A 24,190-nucleotide genomic window follows, 5' to 3' on the forward strand; every position below is an offset into this window, starting at 1 on the left:
TGAGATTGGCACTAATACCTTATATTTTGATCACACCTCTCAGTTTGGCTGACAGTTTCATGAAAAGGAAGGGCATTGTTAAAAAGAAACAAATGGAGGGGTGTCTTGGTGGCTCAAACGTCCCACTCTTGATCTTGGCTCAGGTCACGATCTCACCATTTGTGAGACTGAGCCCTGCTTTGGGCTCTGCACTGACAGAGCGTGGGATTCTCTCTCTCCCTCTCTCCCTGCCCCTCCCCTCCCTGCTCACTTGTGCTCTCTCTCTCTCTCTCTCCCTCTCAAAATAAATAAATAAACTTAAAAAGAAAAAGAAGCAAACGGAGTCACTTACGTTAAGTGCCACCAAGATTTAATACCTAATCTAATTGCAGTTTCAGCCTCCCCCAGGAGTGGAATTTTAAACCCATTAGTCTGGGATTTCCAGATCAGCACTAGTGATGTACTCTGCATAGGACCCCGTGCTTCCACCTTAGAAAGGAGACTTTGCTGGAACAATCTTTTCTTTTGCTGATAATTTCCTTGACCCAGCCCATTTCTGCCTATAAAAGCCTTCCATTTTATACAGCTCTTTGGAGCACCCTTCTATTTGTTAGGTAGGATGCTGCCCAACTCACAAGTCATTGACTAGAGCCAATCACACCTGTAAATTCATGTGGTTGACTTAAACTTCAAAGGGCATGATAATCAGAAAAGATTTGATGCAGTCCCAACATCTTTGGGGCATTCACATATCTTTTTGGTTTTACCTTTCATTTATTTGAATTTGAAAATTGGATGGATAAGTTTATGTCATTGTAATTCAGTTCTTTAAAACCATTTCACCTTCCAAATGAACTCTGTCAAGGACATACCAAAGTCATGTGTTCCCAGCAAGATAGCCAAGTCCTCATAGTGACTGTCCCCTCCCAACATCCTGTCACTCCTGTGTCTTGTGAATTGGGATGCTATAGTCAAGTGGCACCAACTAAAGTTAACAGGGAAATTCAATCTTCAGGAAGTACAAAAGTGTGATTTATAAAAATCATTAGAGAACAATCCCATTGTTTTGACTCCTCCCTATGTCTAAGCTGCCTGGTAAACAATCTTTTACTGTAATATATAACTGAATTTCCAAAATTTAAACATTACTTCTTTTTCATGAACTGACTGTCACCGTGTGGCAAACATCTTTACTCGTGTTCACCATCAAAATGGAATAATTTTGCAAAATTCCTTACGCCTTTAAGAATTAGTCTTTAAGAATATATTTCTAAAAAGAGAACTTATAGACACCTTAAAACAAAAGTTTTGCATCTATTTTTGAACTCTTTAACAGGCACCCATTGCTGACAAAAAAACCAGCTTCACATGTATTTACTCAAAGAGAACCCATGACGTTATATCCACTCTGAGTACTGGGGTGGTCCTACCAGGTCACACCACCCTTTGAACAGCCAATTTATCCATAGAATCCATTGTTCCAAGAATGCTAGGAATATGATGAATGGTTGCCCCATCTTTTGAGACATTGTGTCTACCATAAAGCCAGGAGATTTCAAGTCTTACTTACTACACATACAATGTGTATATGTGTAACCTCATAGAATGGCTTGGCTTTCTCATTGCCGAGTTCAATACGCAAGCAGTAAGACCTTCTGGAACCTCTGTTCCACCCAGAACTCTAACTTCACCATGAGATGGCAATCGGATGATCAAATCTCAGCACATACACATACCCGTTCCTGCAGCTCCTTTTTAAAATTCTCATCTTGAGCTTTACATGAGACCTTAGGGTCAACCAAAGGTTCGTCTGCTCTTTGCTTTTTCCACAACTTGGTGTTCAGGTACCAGGCTCCATACTTCATCTTCACATACTTTGGTTTATAAGAATTCTACAGAAAATAACATAATTCCCAGTTTCATTAGTTTTTTTTTTATGTTTGTCACTTCAATAAGTCTAAGATTTAGCTTATGAAAGCAGTAGGATTTTTTTAAGTTTATTTAGTTTGAGAGAGAAAGAGCGGGGGTGGGAGGTGGAGGCAAAAAGAGGGAGAGAGAGAATCCCAAGCAGGTTCCTTGCTGTCAGCACAAAGCCTGACATGGGGCTCGATCTCATAAATCATGAGATCATGACCTGAGCAGAAATCAAGAATCAGACGCTTAATGGACTGAGCCACTCAGGTGCCCTGAAAGCAGTAGCATTTATATTTAGCTTATGATTGATCCTTGCCAAAGTATTTTATGAAGTTTCTGTATGCTTTGACTTACAAAGGTATCATGAAAGTTTCATAATTGAGAAAATAATGTAATGGTTAAGCATGGCCTTTGCATTTAGACAAACCCGGGTTTAAATCCAGCCTCCCCTACTTAGTAGCTATGAGTCTGGGCAAATTAGTTAATTCTTCATCTGCAGAATGGAGACAATAGTATCCATCCATAGGGTTGTAGGAGACATTAAAGGAGAAAGTTATGTAAAGCAGCTAGAAATCATATAAAAATCACATATTTCACTGAAGGGGTAATGACCTTAAACAATACTTAGTCAACCAAAATAATGAGTTATAGACTTACTATGAGCCCAGCACTGTGCTTAACCTTATAAATGCTATACTACTTTTCATCAAAATGCTATCCAACAACAGCAACAACAATAACAAAATTGCTATCTAACACCAATCTCTTGCCTCTGATTGGAAGAGAGAAAGAGGAGGGAGAATAGATGTCATTCCTTTCTTTCTCCCGTTCCTCAGTAGTGCAGGAAGGATGTAAAGAGATCTGTTGGATCATAGCCTGACAGTGTAGATGTAATACCCACAATGTCTCATAACAAAAAGGGGTCTAACTCTTGAGCAAGGCAAATATGAAACCACCAAGATTTTGCTCCTCTCTATTCTCACTCACATTTAAACCTGAGGCAGAGGGGCGCCTGGGTGGCTCAGTCGGTTAAGCATCCAACTTCAGCTCAGGTCATGATCTCGCGGTCTGCGAGTTCAAACCCCGCATCCGGCTCCGTGCTGACAGCTCAGAGCCTGGAGCCTGCTTCGGATTCTGTGTCTCCCTCTCTGCCCCTCCTCCGCTCATACTCTGCCTCTCTCTCTCTCTCAAAAATAAATAAACATTTTTAAAAAATGTAAAAAACCTGAGGCACAATGTGTGGGTCATTCTAGAGTCAGGTCAGATTGTCTTTCTGAAGCAGAGAGGACAGGACAGTGCAGAGGGAGGGGAAATCCCTTCTCAGAGCTGGATTCAGAACTTTGATCCCTCTGTTTCAAGCATACTGTTGAAAAATTGCAACCACCTCACAACACTCCTTGTCTCCTTTCCCTGTGTCATTTCTCTTTCACAGTACAGATCATCATTTCATATGCTATATATTCTTCTCATTACTTGTCTCACCTCTCATCTTTTAAAATGTAAGCCTCAGAGATTGCTCCCAGATACAACCCCCTGGGCATCTAGAGCAATACTTATGACATAATAGGTGCTCAACAAATATTTGTGTTTTTTTTTTTTAACGTTTATTTATTTTTTGAGAGACAGAGACAGAGCATGAGCTGGCGAGGAGACAGAGATGGGGGGAGGGGGGAGCGGGGAACTCACAGATTCTGAAGCAGGCTCCAGGCTCCGAGCTGTCAGCACAGAGCCTGACCCGAGGCTTGAACTCATAAACCACGAGATCATGACCTGAGCCAAATTCAGATGCCTGACTGAGCCACCCAGGCGCCCCATTATTTGTTGAATGAAAATTGCGTTGCTCAAGTTTGGCATCATTGACACTTTGAGCTGGATAGTCCTTTGTTGGGGGGTTGGGGAGGGGGCTGTCCTGTGCATTGTAGGAACTTTAGCAGCCTCTCTGATCTCTCCTCACTAGATGCCAGTAGCACTGCCTCCCCCAAATTGTGACAACAAAAAATATCATCTGCAGACATGGCCAAATAACCCCAGGTGGGAAGGGGGGCAAAATCACCCTCAATTGAGAATCACTGAATAAACGGAAGGCAAGAAGGAGAGAGAAGAAAAAAATTAAAAGGAGGGAACGAAATCTATAGTATAGATCTGAGTTCTGAAATATGCTGTTGGGTGACTGGTAATCATTCAAGACTCAGCACAAACGTGATTTCTTCTGGGAGGCTTTAACTGAATCCCCCCCCCTCAGCCCGTGCTTGGTGGAATTGATTACTTCTTCCCATGTCTTCTATGAACCTTGACCGCATGCCATGACAGTTCATCATTTGCCTGTTGACCCAACTAAGCTGTAAGCTCCTGAAGTGCAGGAAACAGGCCTTCGTGTCACCTTCGTTTGTCCCCAGCACTTCTCGGCACACGGCAGTGGATACCCAGAAATGTTTGTGGAAGGATTGTACAGACAAATGGGTGGATTAACACCCGGGGCAAAGGGAGATGCGGAATAGAGGCACAGACTGCTGTGAGAGATCAGAAGAATAAAGTAATGTCAACCTGAAAAATCTCCATAGAAAAGCTGGCATATGACCTGTGTCTAAAGGAAGATATAAGAAGGTAGACGTGAAAGAGGGGCACTTCAGGCAGAGAATACTGTGAGCAAAAGGAAGGTAGTGGGAAAGCTCGGAGTTTTAAAGACCAAAGAGGAGTGTAACAGGCCTGAGAGTATGTGGGGTAAAAAAAATAAAAATAAAAACAAAAACATGGGGATTTCCACTTCTGGGAGAGGGACCAGATTTACCCCTCCACGTGCAACTACCAGAAAACAGGAATAAATATAAATATGAATATAAATGTAAAAGCTTATAAGACACTAGACATCAAAGAGCAAGGACAGGGATCCCTGACAGACAAGAAACAAACAAGGTAAGTCCCACAATTGTCCCAGCTCCCTGTGTTAAGCGACTTTCCAGGCCACCGCACAGACAGACGCTCAGAGTTGAGGAGACAGAATTGAGAGTCCAGACCAAGGCGGTTACATTTTGCAGCAGAGGAACAGAATGTGAGAACTGCATAGAGAGGGAACTCCAGACATTTGTAGAGGGTCTCCCTCAGCACATGTAGGGGAGGAAACAACCTGAGCACAGGGACAGAACCAACCAAAAGGATTAGAAGAAACAGTGCCCGACATGTACACAGAGCCAGGGACCGTTCCCTGGCCTATTCCCTTCTGAGAAACCTAAAGATTCACAGGACACTGGGTAGAAGAGACTGAAGGGTCTTCCCGCAGTTGTAGAGAATTAGCTACGGACTGAACATCACTTCAACTCTTCCTAACAAATTTTAAAAGCCAAGACCCAAAAGGATCCAACTTTTCCAAATAACTTTAACTACATCCCAGAGCAAAACTCAAGTTTATAATAAAAATACCCTGCCCAAATAAGGTAAAATCCACAATGTCTGGCATCTACTAAAAAATCACCAGGCATACAGAGAGGCAAGAAAACATGATCCACAACGAAGAGATAAATCCATGGCAACTCACATAGAACTGATGCAGATGTTACAAGTGGCAGACAAGATCAAAAACAGTTATTATAACTGCATTCCTCATGTAAGATTAAGGAGAGACATGGAAATGGTTTTTTAAACACTCAAGTCAAATTTCTTGAAATGAAAATTATAATGTATGAGATGAAAAACACACTAGACAGGATCAGCGGCTGATTAGACATTGCAGAAAGAACAGATTAGAACGTTTAAAGACAGCAGTAGCAACAGAGAAAAAGGAGAATCAAAACTGAACAGAAAAAAAAAAAAAAAAAAGCTTCACAGAGCAGCTGAGTTGGGAGACCACTCCATGCAGCCTAATTACACGTAATTGGAGTCTTTGGAGGGGGCAGGGGAGGGGCTGAGACAAAAAAATGTTTGAAGGAATAATGGTCAAGATGTCTCCAAATTTGATGAAAACTATAAACCCATGGATCAAAGAGGTTCAACAAACCCCAAGCACAAGAAATATATACCAAGGTGTATATAATAATCACATCACCCACCACCAGTGACAAAGAGAGCATCTTTAAAGTCGCCACAGAAGAACACACATCCAGAAAGACAAAGACAAGGAGGGCATCAGGTTTCTCACCAGAAACAATATAACCAAGACAGCAGAACACCATCTTTAAAGTACCAAAAAAAATAAAAATAAAAAACTGTGAACCGAGAATTCTATACCCACAAAAACATCTTTCAGAAGGAGGGCAGAATAAGGATATTTTCAGATATACAAAAGCTGTAGGGTTCAATCACCAGCAGATCGACACTAGAAGCAGTGTTAAAGGAGGCCCTCCAGGCGGAAGGAAAGTGACACCATATGGAAACGTATTTGAACTTTTACATAGTGACCCTCTGTCTGCCAGTCAAAAGTTCAATTTTGGCAATAACCACCATGGTTTATAGAGCCGTGGTTGTGCAACTATTGTACATACAGGGAATTGAGCAATTTGATTCAGCACAGATTCAGGACAAGCTGTGGTTCAGACCTCAGGTGTGATGGACATGATTTGCCTGTCCAGCATCACTGTGCATTTTACCTCTTAGAAAGATGAGGTTGGGGTGGGGGTGGGGGGTGCCTGGGTGGCTCAGTTGGTTAAGTGTCCAGCTCTTGGTTCTGGCTCAGGTCATGATCTCATGGTTCATGAGTTCAAGCCCCTCATTTGACTCCACACTGTCAGTGCTTAGGACTGCTTAGGATTCTCTCTCTCTCTCTCTCTCTCTCTCTCTCTCTGCTCCTCTCCTGTTTGTGCTCATGCTCTCTCTCTCTCCCTTTCTCTCTCTCTCTCTCAAAAAAAAAAAAAAATAGAAAGATGAGGGGGAAATGGGAAATTTAAAGTGCTATTAATGCTGGAATGCATAGTTTTCATAAACCTTATACAACAGAACCAAGGATGGAAAACATCACCTTTGTAAAAACAGGTCAGCTGACTGTATTCAACTATAAAGGACAAGGTTAATATGTTTAAACGTTAGAAATACAGCATCAAAGATTACATGTAAAAGACAGAGGGAAATTGGAGATAATATTTTTTTTTTCATTCAGAGAAAGGAGCTTCTCCACTCTCACCACCACCCCCACCACCACTTAGCTACTTAAATCTGTTGTTGCACTGATACAATTTGATACATGTGTATATGCATTTGCAGCTGTACATTGTGTAGAAAAGAAGAAAAGAACTTGAGTCCATACTTCTTCCCTTAGGAACACAGAATGTTTTTTCTCCTCTGTTTCCTTCTATCTTCACCGGCATGAGGTATTGAAGAACTGAGCCATTTGTTAATAATCAGGCAAACATGTGGTCAAGAGTAATGGTTTGTGGTCATTAAGACTCTCCCCAAAATTCAAGAATTCTTTACACAGAATAAACAACTTTCATGATCATTAATGGCAGCATTCAACTCTTGGATTAATAAACATTCATATATATTTCCATCAACTGTTAGGATTTCAACATATAAAACACAACAAGAGAGAGAATGTCAACCTATAAACACATAGAAATAACAATGATTATTCAGTTATTAACAATAATGCTGAATGGCATGCCTTGTTTGTATAAATGGCTTTATTATATATGTTAAATATTCATTGATTTAACAAATATTTATTAAACACCAAAAAAAAAAAAAATTCAAGAATCCTACTCAAAAAAGCCAATGCCCTGCTGAAGTACCGGAATTCAAGAACATTTAAGGTTTTAATTCAACTGAGTTTTCTTGATTTTTAGGCTTCTCCTCATTGGCAATTACCTGCAGTTTCTGGTGTTTCTGCTCATAGTCTAGTTTCTGGAAAAATCGTGGCTCCCGCAGTTTCTTTAGCTCCAGAGGAACCTGGTTGAGTCTCATTGTGTGGAGCACATCATGGCTTGGTTTGCTCCAGTAGTCAATGTCAAACTGTTTCAGGATGAACTCTTCATCAATGTTTGAACTTCCCTGGAAGAATATCACATTGCATGAATCAAGGACAAATGGTGAAATTCTTCTTTAATCTAAGGGAGGCATTTGACTACGGCTAGAGAAGAGCTTGGAAGAGAGGTAGAAAATGCTCAGTCAGCATTTACCAGAGACAAGAACTTCTGGGGCTCCGGAGGGCTTTGTCAGTGCATTAAGAGACAACTTAGGGGGCGCCTGGGTGGCTTGGTCGGTTAAGCGTCCAACTTCAGCTCAGGTCATGATCTCACGGTCAGTGAGTTCGAGCCCCGCGTCGGGCTCTGTGCTGACAGCTCAGAGCCTGCAGCCTGTTTCGGATTTTGTGTCTCCCTCTCTCTCTGCCCCTCCCCTGTTCATGCTCTGTCTCTCTCTGTCTCAAAAATAAATGTTAAAAAAAATTTTTTTTAAATAAATAAAAAAAAGAGACAACTAGCACCAGCCAGCATGAGTCTCTGAGCTGAGAAAAATTCAGTCGATTTAATCACAAGCAGACTTCTGAGTGCATAAAGAAGATGTGATACACACACACACACACACACACACACACACTGAAATAGTACTCAGCCATAAAAAAGAATGAGATCTTGCCATTGGTGACAACATCAACGGATCCAGAAGGTATTGTGCCAAATGAATTGAGACAAACAGAGAAAGACATATGATTTCACCTACGTGTGGAATCTAAAAAGCAACACAAATGAACAAACGAGAAAACAGAAAGAGACCCATAAATAGAGAACAAATTGATGGTTGTCAGAGGGAGGGTGTGGGGGAATAGGCGAAATGGGTGAAGGGGACTGGGAAGTACAGCTTTCTAGTTATGGAAGGAATAAGTCATGGGGATAAAAGGTACAATATAGGAATATAATCAGTAGTATTGTAGTAGCATTTTATGGTGACAGATGGTAACTACACTTGTGATGAACATAGCCAAATGTATAGAACTGGCAAATCACTATGTTGTACACCTGAAACTGAAATCAGATAAATGGATTCAGATAGAGGAGAGCAGCCAAGAGACAGAGAGAACGCCTAACAACGTTTTAGCACCTAGATCCAGCTATACCTGAAACTCCCTGGATGGTTCCCTTTCTACCTTAATCCAGTCTGAACTATATTTCAGTCACCTGCCAATGAAATAGTCCTAAATAATACACTGACTAAAACTGATTAGTGTTCTAAAAAAGGGAAGGAAGATTGCAAATCCTAGAAGGTCTTAAATCCAGTAAAAACCTAAGGAATCTATATCTACAGCGACTCAGGAACACAACCAAATAAGTAGGTTCTTAGAAGGAGGGAAAGAAAAGACCTTAATAACTAAGTCAAAAATCCATTTATGTCAGAAATACCTTTTGTGAAGGTTGTAGTTAAGCATAACTGCCCAAGTACTTAAATATAACTGAGAAAAACGAGTTGAAGAAGGAGTGAAGGACAGAAAGAAAGAAAGACATTGAAATAGAAAATAAAGATATGAAACAACACAGTAGGGGAAATGAATAGTTATTAGCCAAAGTATACAACCTTTCAGTTATAAGATGAGTAGTTCTGGGAATCTAAGTTACAGCATGGTGACTATAATTAACAATATTGTATTTAGGCTTGAAAGTTACCAAGAGAGTAGATCTTAAATGTTCTCACTGCACGCAAAAAAAGGTAATTATATGAGGTGATGGATGTGTTAACTAACCCTATTGTGGCAATCATTTTGCAATATGTGTGTGTATGTGTGTGTGTGTGTGTGTGTGTGTAAAATTATCACATTGTACACCTTAAACTTACATAATGTTATATGTCAGTTATATCTCAATAAAGATGGCAAAGAAAGAGAGCCACTAAAAAGAAAGAAAGAAACAACAGCAATGTGACATATAAACAATAAACATTTGAATAGGCTGCAAGTTTGCAAACTTTCCAGAAACATCATCTACAGGACACATTTCTATTATAAATGGTGACAGAGTCATAAAGATTCCTTTATGACTTTGATTATTTATCATATGTGAACACTGTTTTTTAGTAATAGTAACTCCGAGCTTGACTTTAATGTTTATTTTTGAGAGACAGACAGCAAGGGACAGAGGGGCAGAGAGAGACGGAACACAGAATCTGAAGCAGGTTCCAGGCTCTGAGCTGTCAGCACAGAGCCCGACGCGGGGCTTGAACTCACGAATTGTGAGATCATGATCTGAGCCAAAGTCAGACACTTAACTAACTGAGCCACCCAGACGTCCCATGAGCTTGACTTTAAAAAGTAGGCTGTAAGCAGGTGCCTGGGTGTCTCAGGCTGTTAAGCATCAGACTCATGATTTTGGCTCAGGTCATGATCTCATGGGTTGGTGAGTTCAAGCCCTGCATCGGGCTCCATGCTGACAGTGTAGAGCCTGCTTGGGATTCTCTCTCCTTCTCTTTCTGCACCTCCCAGACTCAAGCTCTCTTTCTCTCTCTCTCTCTCTCTCTCAAAATAAATAATTAAACTTAAAAAATAACAGTAGGTTGAGGGGCGCCTGGGTGGCTCAGTCGGTTGAGCATCCGACTTCGGCTCAAGTCATGATCTCACAGTCCGTGAGTCGAGCCCTGTGTCGGGCTCTGTGCTGACAGCTCGGAGCCTGGAGCCTACTTCGGATTCTGTGTCTCCCTCCCTCTGACCCTCCCCCGTTCATGCTCTGTTTCTCTCCGTCTCAAAAATAAACATTAAAAAATTAAAAAATAAATAAAAGTAGGTTGTAAATCTTACTACTAACTTACAAAAGAAGTAGCCCAGTTGCAGAAGTCACTAACTCCTTTGCGTACATTTTCATGAAGAAGAGGACCATCTTGGTGTAGCAAATCTGTTTCACTTGGCTTCTTTTCTTTAAAAAGCCATTGACCTGGATGCGACCCAGAAGTCTTCTTGGGACTAAGGACAGTGAGATCACCAAAGAATCGCAACATGAGACACCATGAATCCAAGTAGATTTCAAACACTATCTTGAGGAAAGAAGATCATAATGCAAGCATTTCAAACAGTCTCTCACAAGCTCACTAGGTCTACGTTAATTTTCCAAAAACCACATCCTCATTATCAGTATCATAAAGGCAAGTATATCACGATTAGTTATAATAATTAAAATGTATGCAGCATTTTACCATTATAAGTTGATTTTTGAAACTATGAGTGCCATTTATTAAGACATGTGCCAGGTAAAAGCCCAAATTACTGTGCTTGGAGACAGCCAAAGCCAGGAGATATCCTTGACTTATCTCTCTCTTGTCCCTAAAATTCAGCCCATTAATCAATCTCGTAGGTTTTAACTCTGTCTCTTTCTCTGGACTGTTGCAGTGCTCCTCACTGGTGTCTCTGATCTTCTCTTGGGGCCCGAACCCCCAACCGCTAATTCATCTCTGCAGTGCAGCTAAAACAGTCATTTCAAATATAAATCTGGCCGTATCAAATGCTGCTACCCTTCACCCTCAATTAAACCTCTCGATAGTTTCTTTTTTTAAATTGAGTTATAATTCCCATACCATAATACTTACCATTTCAAAATATACAATTCAGTGGCTTTCATATATTTACAAAGTTATGCCACCGATACCATGATCTCATTCTGGAACATCTTCATCACCCCAGAAAGAAGCTTGTAAGCATTGACAGTCATTCTTCATTTCCCCCATTCTCTCTGCTCCTGAAAACCAGAAATCTACATTCCATCTCTAAGGGTTTGCCCATTCTGGACAATTTATCTGAATAGAACCTTATACTATATGGTATTTTGTGTCTGGTTTCTTTCACTTAGCATAACATTTCAAGGTGTGTACATGCTATGACGTGTATCAGTACTTTATCCCTTTTTATGGCTAAGATTCCATTGTTAGACCACATTTTGTTTATCTATCATCAGTTGACGGGCACCCGAGTTGCTGCCCCTTTGGGCTATTGGGCATGGTGCTGCTCTGAACATTCAGGTACAAGTTTTTGTGTTCAGTAGCTTCTTGTGACTCTTCCAATGAAGACCTAAGTCTTAACTCAGTTTCCAAGGCTCTTCATGGCCTGGTCCTTGCCTGTATCTCCAGATTCTTCTGGAATTGTGCCATCCTCCCTCACTCTCTGAGCTCCAGCCGTAGTGGCCTTCTCTCAGTTGCATGAATTCATCATGCTGCCTTCAGCCACGGACCCTTTGTACACGTTGTACCATCTGACTGCAACGCCTTCTGCATTTCCTCACCCCCCCCCCTTATGTTTCAACACACACGTCCCTTCCTCAGGAAAGCATTCACATAGGCTTTCCCCAGAACCCACATTTCATTCCTGGCAACATGTACCTTCTTTTCACAGCACCTAAATATTAATTCATCCAACCACTCATTCAACAAGTATTTACTAAACACCAACTATGTACTAGGCACTGTCCTAGGCATTAGAATTTAGCTGTAAATAAAGCTTAGGCCCTGTCCTCACATAATTTGCAATTGATTAGGGAGAGACAGATAGGAAAGAGGTAAACATATGCCAGGTGATTACAAGTGATATAAAGAAAAATAAAACAAGACAGGAGGGATGGAGAGTGAGGACGGGGGCTTTTAATTTGTACAGAGAAATCCTTGCTACCAAAGTGATAGTTGAACAGAGACCCAAAAGAAGAAATTAATCAAGCCATGCAGATATCAAACTATGCAGACACCAGGCAGAAAAGAAAAGCAGGTGCAAAGGCTCCAAGGAATGAGCGTGCTAAGTGTGGATGAGGAACAGCAAAGGGGCCAGTGTGGTTGGAGGGGCAGGATTAAAGGACAGAGTAGCAGACAGTGAGGCCTGAGAGGTCACAGGGGGCCTGATTATAGGGATCTTAGAGGCAACTGTAGGACTCTGGGTTTTAATCTGAACGAGTAAGCAACTGGAGAATTTTTGTTAATCAGGCAAACAAAAACATAGCATTTGTTGTCATCATATATATCCTGCAGTAAATTTTTTAAATTGAAGTACATTTGATACACAATGTCTTATTACTTTCAAGTACACAACACGGTGATTTGACATGTCTGTATGTTATGCTGCGCTCACCTCAGCTGTCACTGTGCAATGCTATTACAATACCATTGACTCCATTCCCTATGCTGTACCTTAACTGGAGAAGTTTGAGCACAGGAATGGGGCTGAAAGAATCATTTTAACTATTGTGTGAAAAATAGACTGGGGCAGGGAGTGGGGGTAACTCCGGAAGCCATGAGACTAGCTAGAAACTATTTCAATCATCCAGGCAAGAGCTGATGGTATCTTGGAATACAGTGACAGTAGTACTGTAGCTGAGAGTCCAGATATATTTCAAAAGGAAAGCCATGAGGGTTTGTTGGCAGGTCGCAACTATTGTTTCAAAAGTAACTGGAAGAAGGGCATTGCCATTTGCTGATCAGGAGAAGACGGAAGGGTGAGTAGTTCTGGGGAAGAAATCAAGAGTTCGGTTTTGACTCATTGAGTTTGAGATGCCAATTACACACCCAAGGGCAAATGTTGAACATCCATATAAAGAGGGATTGGATGAAGTCACTTAGGTGTGAGTAAACATACAGAAAAGATGTCAGAGACTGATGCATTTAATATTAAAAGGAAGATGAGAAGGGACCAGCAAAAGAAGGTTGGGGAGAGGGTCATTGAAGTAGGAGGAGAAACAAGAAAGGGTGTCTTCAAGAGGCTAAGTGAAAAAAACTGTTTCAAGAAAGAGGACGTCATCAATTTTGTCAACTGCTACTGACACATCAAGCATGACTGATCAGGTGACACAGAGGTCAATGGTGACCTTGACCAAGGGCAGACCCGTTGCAGTGCTGATGAGTTAAAGAAAGAAGAGGAAGTAAGTATGGGCAACTTTTTCAAAGAGTTTGCTGTAAGGGAAAGGAGAGTCTGTGCTCAATGAGAGTTGTTTTGAAATGGGAGATATTAACTCATGCTATGGTAGGCTGACAACGCCCCGAAAGAGATCAGGTACTAATCGTTGTACTTTACTTGGAGAAACCATCTATGTAGATACAACTAATTTAAGGAGCTTGAGATGGTAAGATTATCCTGGATTACCTGGGTGGGCCCTAAATGCCATCACTAGTGTCCTTGTAAGAGGAAGGCAGAGGGAGGTTTGACACACACACAGAGGAGAAGGGGATGTGAAGACAGAGCAGAGAGAGACTTGAAGATGTTGACCTTGAAGACTGGAGTGATGTGGCCACGGCCATGGAATACCAATAGCCACCAGAAGCTTGAAGAAGCAAGGAATGGATTCTTCCCTAGAGCCTCTGGAAGGAGCATGGCCTGCTGATACTTTGATTTCAGCACAGTAATACTGATTTTGGACTTCTGGCCCCCCAAACTGTGAGATAATAAATTTCTGTTGCTTTAAACCACTAAATTTGTGTCACTTTGGGGTTTTTGGGAGGGGGAGGGGGATATTTTTAGAGAGAAAGAGCACAAGTGGGAGAGGGGCAGAGGGAGAGAGAGAGAGAGAGAGAGAGAGAGAGAGAGAGAGAATCTTAAGCAGGCTCCATGCTCAGAGAGGATCCCACGACCCTGGGATCATGACCTGAGCTGAAATCAAGAGTTGGACACGTAACCGACTGAGCCACCCAGGCACCCCCAATTCGTGTTACTTTGTACAGCAGCCACTGTACAAGAATATGCTAACAGAATATGCTAAGAGTATGCTGACAGAAAAACCTGCCATTACATACTTATACACTCATTTTACGATGATAATTTATTAAGATATTAGTTTTGTTCATTTCCTCTATACTTTTACCTTCTCTCTTTTCAAGTAGATAACCCATTTGTTTTTCATTTCTTGCCCTGGAGATTTCTTCAGGGTTGACCAGGGAAACTGCCTGCAGTTAAACGCATAGCCCGCACTGTGCAGAACCCCAAGCTCATTGCAGCAGTCATGCTAGATGTGACAGGTGACGCAGGAAGACACGGGTGGGTGGACAGAGTGTACCACAAATGGCAAGAATAGACAGAAGAATGAGTCCCAAAGACCAGAAAGAAGTTAAAGATCCATCCTGCGATTATTGGGGACCTATCCCACTTTCTTATAGTGTAAGTAATGACCATGATTGGAAGTTTGCTACTCAGTGGGATGAGATGATATAAATAGAAAAAGGAAAGTGGTTTTTTGTAAACACATGGCTCTGTGAACTAAGATTCATACCTTCTGTCTGTACTCGTGCTCCCTTCCACAGCACACTGCAATCACCGTGAGGACAGGGTCCTAGCCTGTTCACCACTAGGTCCTCAGAACCTAGCATTGTCCCTAGGTGCTCAGTAGTACTGCGGTTTGTTGTTGTTGTTGTTGTTATTGTTATTTTGCATAAAGAAAACCAGCTAATAATTCACTGAAGATCCATTAACTCAAAGATGCTCCTAGGGCCACACCAACCCACACTGTTAAAGTCTCCAAGGGGAGCCCTACTTAGAACACTCCTCTCTCTTCCTCAGCCAGGTTCGGAGCAAAATAATACAAAGGGCAAAGATGGAAGCTAAAATATGACCTTTACTACTGACAGCGGCCATGTTGGAGGACATGGATCTAGGTTCAAAAGGACTTGTGAAGTGAAATCCAGTAACAGGTGGACTGTCCCATGGGGACCCCAGCAGGGACTGGCCGGGGTGGGGCTCCCCTCAGGAAAGGGAGCTGCGTTTCCCATGGGCCATCTCACTTCCTAGTGGAAGAAAGACAGAGTGTGCCCAGTTGTCTCCCCGGTTTTACCAGAGGGGTACACTCAGCAGCCAGAACGGTGGGGCTCCTGTCACCTTGTGCGTCACTTTAGCAAACATGTATAATTTTTTTTTTAATTTTTTTTTTCAACGTTTATTTATTTTTGGGACAGAGAGAGACAGAGCATGAACGGGGGAGGGGCAGAGAGAGAGGGAGACACAGAATCGGAAACAGGCTCCAGGCTCTGAGCCATCAGCCCAGAGCCCGACGCGGGGCTCGAACTCACGGACCGCGAGATCGTGACCTGGCTGAAGTCGGACGCTTAACCGACTGCGCCACCCAGGCGCCCCGCAAACATGTATAATTTAATAAAAGCTCTTCGTGGCCATGGGCCTGGGTTCTCTGTGAGTGGTCTAGGGTCTGTGGGTAGGCTGCTCTCCAGTTCTCCCACACTCCCGAGGGCCCACCAGTGATATCATTTAAAGTCACAAGGCGAATTGGTATCCCAAATCTATTTTTGTCAAGCATATTTACCACGGCATTAACATTTTAGGTTAAATATTACATGACCTGGGAATAGAAGAGTGTGATACAAAGGAAGGTTGCTGTGAAAATTAAACAAGTGAATGTACAGGTATGTTTGAGGGTAAAATAGAACGTGTTGAAAGTACTTAAGCATCATCTTTTTTAAGAAGTTTTTAGTTTTTTTATTTTTTTTTTTTTCCTGCCCTACAAACTACTAGTCCCAATCGTATTGAATAAAAGGGCTTTTGCCATAGATGATTCAAAGAGCCACTGTGGGCCAATGAATCCGGTTTTCTGCAGTTTTCCCCTTCCCGAACAGCTCTCCTACAGTCATGTACACACACCCATGTTGTATTGCTGGATAATTCACATCCATTTATGAAGTAAACACTAAGAATAGGACCCAAGGCTCCTCTCCTTTCTCCTTGGGAACTTAGTTATTTTGCTTCTCACAATTATTCCAAAGATGAGGGGCTTTGAGAAGGTCAGTCCTCGAAGGTTTCATCAGGTGACAGGAAAGAGCGAGGGGTAAGGACAATACTTACAGTCCCGGGTGGATTTCAGTAGAACGTTTTTTTAAAAGTTTTGCCGGTTCCTGTGTTCTTTTCCTGATGCCCTGACAATAAGCCCAGGTGCCCTCCAGTTTCCTGACGGGATCCAGCACTTCCAGCACCTTTAATAAGAGCTACAAACAGAAAACAGCCTTGAAGAGAAGAAAAATGTGCTGAAAAAGAAGGCTCCTTGATTCTAAAATGGACCAGACCAACAGCATGCCCCTCTGGTTTGCTTTTCCAGCCGGTTATGCCCTACATCAGTTTCTGTGCAGGAACCGTGCCGGGCGCTGGGGGTAAGCGTTCACCGCCTAGACATTAGGCAGTGCCTCTAGAGGGCTTCTGTAGTTTTGGATGGCCGGGCATCGATTCTTCCTCCTATAAATAACAGTATCTAGATTTTTCTTTGGACCCCAGCCTCGCGCCACAGGCAGGTCAGGTCAAGCAAGACCACAGTGACTGGTTTAGGAACAGGCACCTAATCCAAAGTTTACTCACGGGAACTGGGCTATGGGATTTTGCTGGAAGCACGCATGCAAAAAGAGGTGTTCTTGATAGCATTTCAATCGAGAGCTGCTCGTGGCCGTCATAACACCGCAGGAAGAGATCCTGCCTCAGAAAGAAGCCAACACACCCAGTTGGGGAGGTCAGACATGGAAATAGGGGCCACAATCCTACGCACCGTCTGCAAGGATGTGGAAATTATCTGTTTGTCACAGGCTCCAAAGCTCTGGCCTGCAGGAGACAGTGGAGAAAAGCCCCAAGTGGAAAACAATTGATGAGGAATTCTAGTTGTCCTTTCTGTAAGCTCCCCTGACACGAATCATTTGTTTATCCATTCGCTCATTCATTATGCACAAATATTGACTGAACGCCAGGTATTGGTGGAACACAGTGAGAGACACAGATAAAGTCCCTGCCCTTGCAGAGATTTTATTCCAGTGAGGAGCCCAGTGGTGACAAGTGCTGTGATGAAAAACAGATCACAGTAAGGGATAGAGAATGAGAGTACAGGAAGTGTTATTTCATGAGACACGTGAGCAAAGATCTGAAGGAAGCGAAGGAGTGAGCCAGACAGATATGTGGGGGCAGGTGTCCCGGGCACGGAAGAGAGATCTGAACCAGCATGCTGGCTATGTTCACAGAGCAGCCAGGAGGCCAGAGTGGCTGGAGCAGGGTGAGAGCAGAGGAGTAGGTGGTGAGGTTGGAGGAGGAACCGAGCAGGGGTGGGGCAGAGAGCAGGCTGTGCAGGGCCTTTTGGACCATAGCAAGGACTTTAAGAAAGGGCCATCAGAGGGCTTAGCAGAGAAGTTTTCCTTCTTTTCTTTCTTTCTCTTTCTCTTTTCTTTCTTTCTTTCTTTCTTTCTTTCTTTCTTTCTTTCTTCCTTCCTTTTCTTTCTTTCATTATATTTTGAGAGAGACAAAGAGAATCTCATGCAGGCTCCATACCCAGCGTGGAGGCCCGGCTTAATTGCTGGACCCTGGGCTCATGACCTGAGCCAAAATCGAGTCCAACGCTCAACTGACTGAGCCACCCAGACTCAGTTTACTTTTCTGAACAACTGCCATGCTGACTGACCTAGGGAACAGACTCCACTTGTGGGGGTGGGGTAGCAGGCACTGCTAGTTCCCTGCCCGATATCCATTCTGCCTTTTTTCTGAAATCTAACAGAACCGTGTTCTAGGTTTTGTTCAACACTGCAATGCGCCAACCAAGAAACTCAATTTTCTAGACTCCCTAGAAGCTAGAAGTGGTCAGATGAATGAGATGTTTACCAGGAAAGTTATTATTTGTCTAGTTAACCTTTGCCCCATTCCCCCTTCTTGTTTGAAAGACAGACTTGATGCCTGGAGGTGTGGAAGCCATCCTGAGATCCAGGAACAAGAGACATACGTTAAGGATTGTGGAGCTTGGAATCAAAAGCAGCCCAGGACACTGGTGACATAATGGAGCTGGCCCCTCAACCCCAGGCTAGAGTCACAGAAGCAAGACTGGACAATTCCCCCCTTGGTTTCTCCTCCAAAATATCCCAAGCAAAAGTAGGCTGGTAGAACGTTAAGGGAAAAGAAGTCAAATGTTTCTGGTGTGCTGGACCTTCGTAAGTTGGCCTCACAGGAAGCAAAGGGAGTGGTGAGTATGTTGCTGGGAGCAGACAAAGGAGGGCTGCTCCAGCCCCAGGAAAACTCTCACCCCCGGGGGTGTTCATCGTCCTCTTCCCTACATAAACATGTCACCCCCTCGAGAGAACTTGCAGGCAACTAAGGAGAATTATTTTCAAGGCCCTTCCACACCCCTAGGTCAGGAGGTCACCTCAACAGGCATGTCTTCCCCCAGATTCGGGTAGAGAGCCAAGGGGTGCGGGGTCAGCTGGGCTTGAACATCCGCCAGGAAGGCCTTCTGTGCCTGCTGGGCTGGCGAGAGCTTGGAAAACGAGGCTGCTTCCTTGGGCCGCCTGTGCTGCCTCTTCTTTGGGGCAGGTCGAGGAGCTGTGGGATGAATCTGGGGGAGAAAGGCCTCCTGAGGACCCCGAGTGATCAGACCCTCACAAGGTGGGCAGCCTTTCCGGAAGTCATCCAGTCCCTTCTTCACAAATATCCATCGCAGGCTGTTCAGGGAGGTGGGGCACGTTGGCCTGTGCTTGTGCTTTCTGTAACACTTGGAAGGTAGATTCTCTTTGTACCTGGATGAAAGCATACCACAGGGATAGGGGTGGGAACAGAGGTTGGACACAGGTTGGAAGGAGGCTGACCTCCACCTTTCTTTTATTTCTTTTTTCTTTTTTTTAAAAATGTTTATTCATTTTTGAGAGAGAGCATGTGAGCAGGGGAGAGACAGAGAGAGAAGGACACAGGAAGATCTGAAGCAGGCTCTACGCTGACAGCAGCGAGCCCCATGCAGGGCTCATCAAACTCATGAATTGTGAGATCATGACCTGAGCCAAAGTCAGACACAACCAACCGAGCCACCCAGGTGCTCCCGGCCTCCACCTTTCTTGAGGAGGTGAGATAGGGGAGGAAGGGTTCTGTGGAGAGGGTCCAACGAAGCAGACTCCTGCCTCAGGGCACATTATCACTGGTCTGTGCAAGGCTCCTCCCCTGTTTCCTTGAGTCCGTGTTATCCCACATCCCATTCTCATTGCTCTCCCTGCACAGGCAAACCACTCTCACAGATTTAAGACAAACCCTTTTGGGGAACGTGGGTGGCTCAGTTGGTTAAACGTCTGACTTTGGCTCAGGTCATGATCTCATGGTTCGTGGTTGGAGCCCCACATTGGGCTCTATGCTGACAGCTCGGAGCCTGGAGCCTGTTTCGGATTCTGTATCTCCCTTTCTCTCTGTCCCTCCCCTGCTTGCACTCTGTCTCTGTCTCTCAAAATTAAACATTTAAACATATTTTTTAAATAAATAAATAATAAAACAGACCCTTTTGCTTGTATGTTCCTTATGATATCTGTGTTGTCTTTTTACACGCATGTATTCTTAATTTACATAAATGGTACTATTCTGTTTCTTACTCGTTTGCCAGGCACCATATTATAAAGCCCGTCCATGTAAATCTAATTCTTTATTGCCAACCTGCTGCCACCATGGTTCATCTATGCACTCTCCTTGTGAGAGCTGCACTTACAAGCTGCAGCTACTCTGGCGACTTTTTCTTGTCCTTTAAAGGACCACAGTGCCACAGTGGCATGAACCTGGATCCCAGTGACAACTAACTAGCCGAATGACCTTGGCACATCATTGAACCTCTGTGAGCCTCAGTTAACCTCCTAAACTCAGAGGGTCAAAGGTTGCAAATTGGCAGTCCATGGGCTGCATGGGGCGCCTACAAACCTGTCATTTGGTCCCTTTTCTGTTTGAATAAGAATTATAATGGTTAACGCACATCAAGGACTTTTCTATAACAGGCATGTTCTAGTGCTTTACATGTATTAACTTACTTAAATCTCATAACAATCCAATGAAGTGGGTACCATGTACTATTTCCACGTATTAAGGAAATTGCGGCACAAAGAAGTTTAAAAACAAAACAAACACTTGTGAAAGATCCCACAGGTAATAAGTCCTAGAGGTGGGATTTTAATCCAGGTAGGGTGACTCCAGAGAAAGGTGTTTAGCCACATCGCTAGAGCTTCTGACATATAAAAAAAAGTTCACATGAATAATCTAGAATAAAAATCAGGCTCTCTGGGGACACTGGGTCCACTTTTCCATGGAGCTGCAATTGGCACAGTGGTGCCTTCTATAGATGAGTCCTACACCCTCTTATTCACAGTCTCTCCCTACTGCTTTATTACACCCAGTCTGTCTGCTTCAGTCAATCTCCTTACCCACCAGGTCCCTGTTTGCACTGAGCTGTTAGGACATAAAGATGAGATGGAAGAGGTTGACGGAAGAAAAATGAGACCAGTTCCTGGACAATCTAACACTCCCAGACGTTGCCTAAGTCAGGACTTACAGACAGGTCACTCATTATCTTAATACATTACCCTGCCCTAGTCGGATACTTCTATATTATTGCTGTCTTTCTCTGAAGGCTCTTCCACCTCCAGACCCCTTTCATCTGTAATGGCTCATTACACCTAATCTACTCCTTTTACACTCATCCTTATAGGCCCAAAGCATTTTTAAGAGCATTCAGCTCGGGGCACCAGATGGCTCACTCCGTTACACATCTGCCTCTTGATTTCCGGCTCAGGTCACGATCTTGCGGTTGTGGGATCAAGCCCAGGTCATGCTCTGCACTGAGCGCGCAGCCTCCTTGAGATTCTCTCTCTCCATTGTCTCCCTCTGCTCCTCCCAGGCTTATGCTAGCCTCTATCTCTCAAAAAAAAAAAGGAGGTTCCAGCTTGAGCCCTATTCTTTTCTTGTGAGTCCTAGAAACTTCTTGCTTGCTGTGTGTGCGTGCGTTTGGGCTTAAACCAGTTCTACTGTGCAGATCTAGAATGAAAGGCTACAAAAAGTTGCTCTTTGAAACGAATAAATCATTCTCAAATAGCTAAGCGGTAGGGGTGTTGAAATTACATCGAACCTTGCAATTTGCTGACCCATTCGGCATGACCTACTAGCAAGTAACTTTCTTAATATTAGATATCTTTACAGAGTTTATGTTCCATACATTTACAACTAACTCAAACATCCAAGCACTTCACACAACCAAATCTGATGACTGGTATTTTTGCTAAAGAACAGTTCTACAACTCCAAATGGGGATAGTATGGCAGCCAGCTCAAACCTCATAGCATGTCAGATCTGGCAGAACCTGAAGGAAATCCAGGCTACCTCCTCCCTTCGAAATGAAGAAACTGAGTTCTGAGAGGCTAACAGGAAACCAGGGCAGCACGAGAGCTTCCTACCACTCTGCTTTGCCCCTTGCAGCTAAGAAACGTGGCTCTGCATTTTGTTAAGATTATGGAAAAAACTTGACCCAGAAAGTAAAACTGAAAACATTTTTTTTTCCTAAACATTGACTATTTTCAGAGTTACTAGCATATGCTCCATAGATATCTCCATTTTTAAGAACTGCAAAAGAGATGGGGTGCCTGGGTGGCTCAGTCGGTTAAGCATCGGACTTTCGGCTCAGGTCATGATCTCACGGTCTGTGAGTTCAAGCCCCGCGTTGGGCTCTGTGCTGACACGCCAGAGCCTGGATCCTGCTTCGGATTCTGTGTGTGTGTCTCTCTCTCTGCCCCCCCACCCCCCATCCCCCCCCCCCCACACACACACCCTGCTTGCTCTCTTTCTCTCTTTCTCTCTCAAAAATAAAATATTAAAAAAATTGCAAAGGAGTATTGGGCATTTATCCTAAAGAAATGACAACTTATGTTTGTACAAAAACCTGAACACAAATGTTGATGGCAACAGCCAAAAGCTAGAAGCACCTGAATGTCCTTCAATAGGTGAAACAAATAAACAGTCATACAACATCCGAGCAATAAAAATGAACAAACCGCTGATACACAGTGTCCTGTTAGCAGCCTCATGCTGACGGAAAAAAAGCCCATCTCAAAAGGTGTTATACTGTATCATTCTACTTGTCTAACAATCCTCAAAAGAACAGAGTTACAGAAATGAAGAACGATTGTGGTTGCTAAAGGTTGGGGGTGGGAAGAGCAGTGCTGATAAAGGGGTTGCAAGAAGTAGTTGCCTCGTGGTGAGGAAATACTTTTGTATCTTGGTGAATACATATGACAAAACGTTATAGAAGTACACACACAACTGCAAGCAAAATCTGATGAAATCCAAGTAAGGCCTATAGCCTAATATATTGTGCCAATGCCCGTTTCCTGCTTTGGTAATGAAATACAGTTGTGTAAGATGGCACCCCTGGAAGCAGCTGGGGGAGGGGTGCATGGGACCTCTGTGCTATTTTTGCAACTTCTTGTGCGTCTATAATTATTTCAGTACGAAAACTTTGAAAATGTGGGAAAAAAGATTCCCAAAGGGTTGATAATTGCTAAAATGCATACAGTACACACTCTGTGTCAGTAACTGCTTTACATGTGACATAGCAGTTAATCCTCACGACGATCATATAAAGGTGATTCATTTTGTTGTTCCCATTTTACAGTTAAGCAAACTGAGCCCAGAAGCAGCAAGTAACTTGTCTAAGGTCGCTAGGCAAACAAGAAGAGAACTGACCTTTGACTCCAGCCTTTCTGATTCTAGACTTTGGAATCAACTACCATACCGGGCTGCCTCCGAGAGAGCCGAATTCCATTCTCATAAATAGCTCAAGGAATCCGCAAAGTCAAAAAGTCTTGGGTTCCTGCCCTGTGGCTGTGACACCATCCATTCAAAATGGCAGCAGACCGCCCCAGTATGTGAGGCACTCCCCCCCCCACCCCCGCCCCCAAGCACAGGCTCAGTCACAAGGTGGGTGGCCAAAGGCTCCAGATCCAATTGGCTAACCCGCAGAAGGGTGGGTGGTAAGCTAAGCCAGTCTCCACAGAGGACTCTGTGGCCATCAGTTTCCCATCCGGAATGGCCATGTCAATCTACATCCCCTGGGAGGTTGGGAGCAAAACAGAAAAAAAGTGTGCTTTGCGACAGGAGCATCAAGCGTTTTTATTTCACATTATAATCATTTAGGTGCCGAGGACCTTGTGGAGAAAAGACGAGCAGCACGCCCAGCAGAGCCCTCCTTGGCCATTTGCCACCCCGCCCCCCCCCCCCCCCACCACCGCCGCCCCTACCCCCAGCAAGCATGGGGTGCAGGCGCCCCCTCGCGGCACCAGCGGGGTGCGCCTCGCCTGGGCGGGGCGTGCTTACCGGGGCCCGCAGTCCCTGCCCACTGGCACGCGGGTTGGTGCCCCGGGCCCACACAGCCGCTTGTGGTCGTCCATGGTGTCCCTGGCTCTGAGACGACAGCCGGGCCTTCGTGGTGTGTATTCCCAGCCACTCGGGTCGCTAGGAGACCGCCTGGCTGTGCGCTGGCCAGATTAGCGCCGGATGGCCCAGGCGCCCCCTGGCGCACCCCGGTTTCCCCCGGGAGCGCGCTGCCCAGCCCCCACGTCGCACCCGATTCTCCAATGCCTGGGGCGGTGGACCGTGGTGGGGGGTGGGGGGTGGAGG

At 43.9% G+C, this 24,190-nt stretch overlaps 1 protein-coding gene across 1 annotated transcript in view; it reads right to left on the reverse strand.

The window, feature by feature from the left end:
- LOC123595825 (protein FAM47E-like) overlaps positions 1-24,054 on the reverse strand; it is a 33,872-nt gene extending 9,818 nt beyond the window's left edge. Inside the window, exons 1-6 of the mRNA XM_045473701.1 lie at positions 23,888-24,054; positions 18,927-19,296; positions 16,610-16,749; positions 10,612-10,762; positions 7,687-7,869; positions 1,716-1,871 (exon numbers count right to left, since the gene is read on the reverse strand). Coding sequence (XP_045329657.1) covers positions 1,716-1,871; positions 7,687-7,869; positions 10,612-10,762; positions 16,610-16,749; positions 18,927-19,296; positions 23,888-23,961 — 1,074 coding nt within the window. The 5' untranslated portion in view covers positions 23,962-24,054. The remainder of the gene's footprint in view (positions 1-1,715; positions 1,872-7,686; positions 7,870-10,611; positions 10,763-16,609; positions 16,750-18,926; positions 19,297-23,887) is intronic.
- Positions 24,055-24,190: the final 136 nt, after the last annotated feature.

This window comes from Leopardus geoffroyi, chromosome B1 (genome assembly GCF_018350155.1).
Source record: "Leopardus geoffroyi isolate Oge1 chromosome B1, O.geoffroyi_Oge1_pat1.0, whole genome shotgun sequence".
In the NCBI taxonomy this organism is placed as follows: Eukaryota; Metazoa; Chordata; class Mammalia; order Carnivora; family Felidae; genus Leopardus; species Leopardus geoffroyi.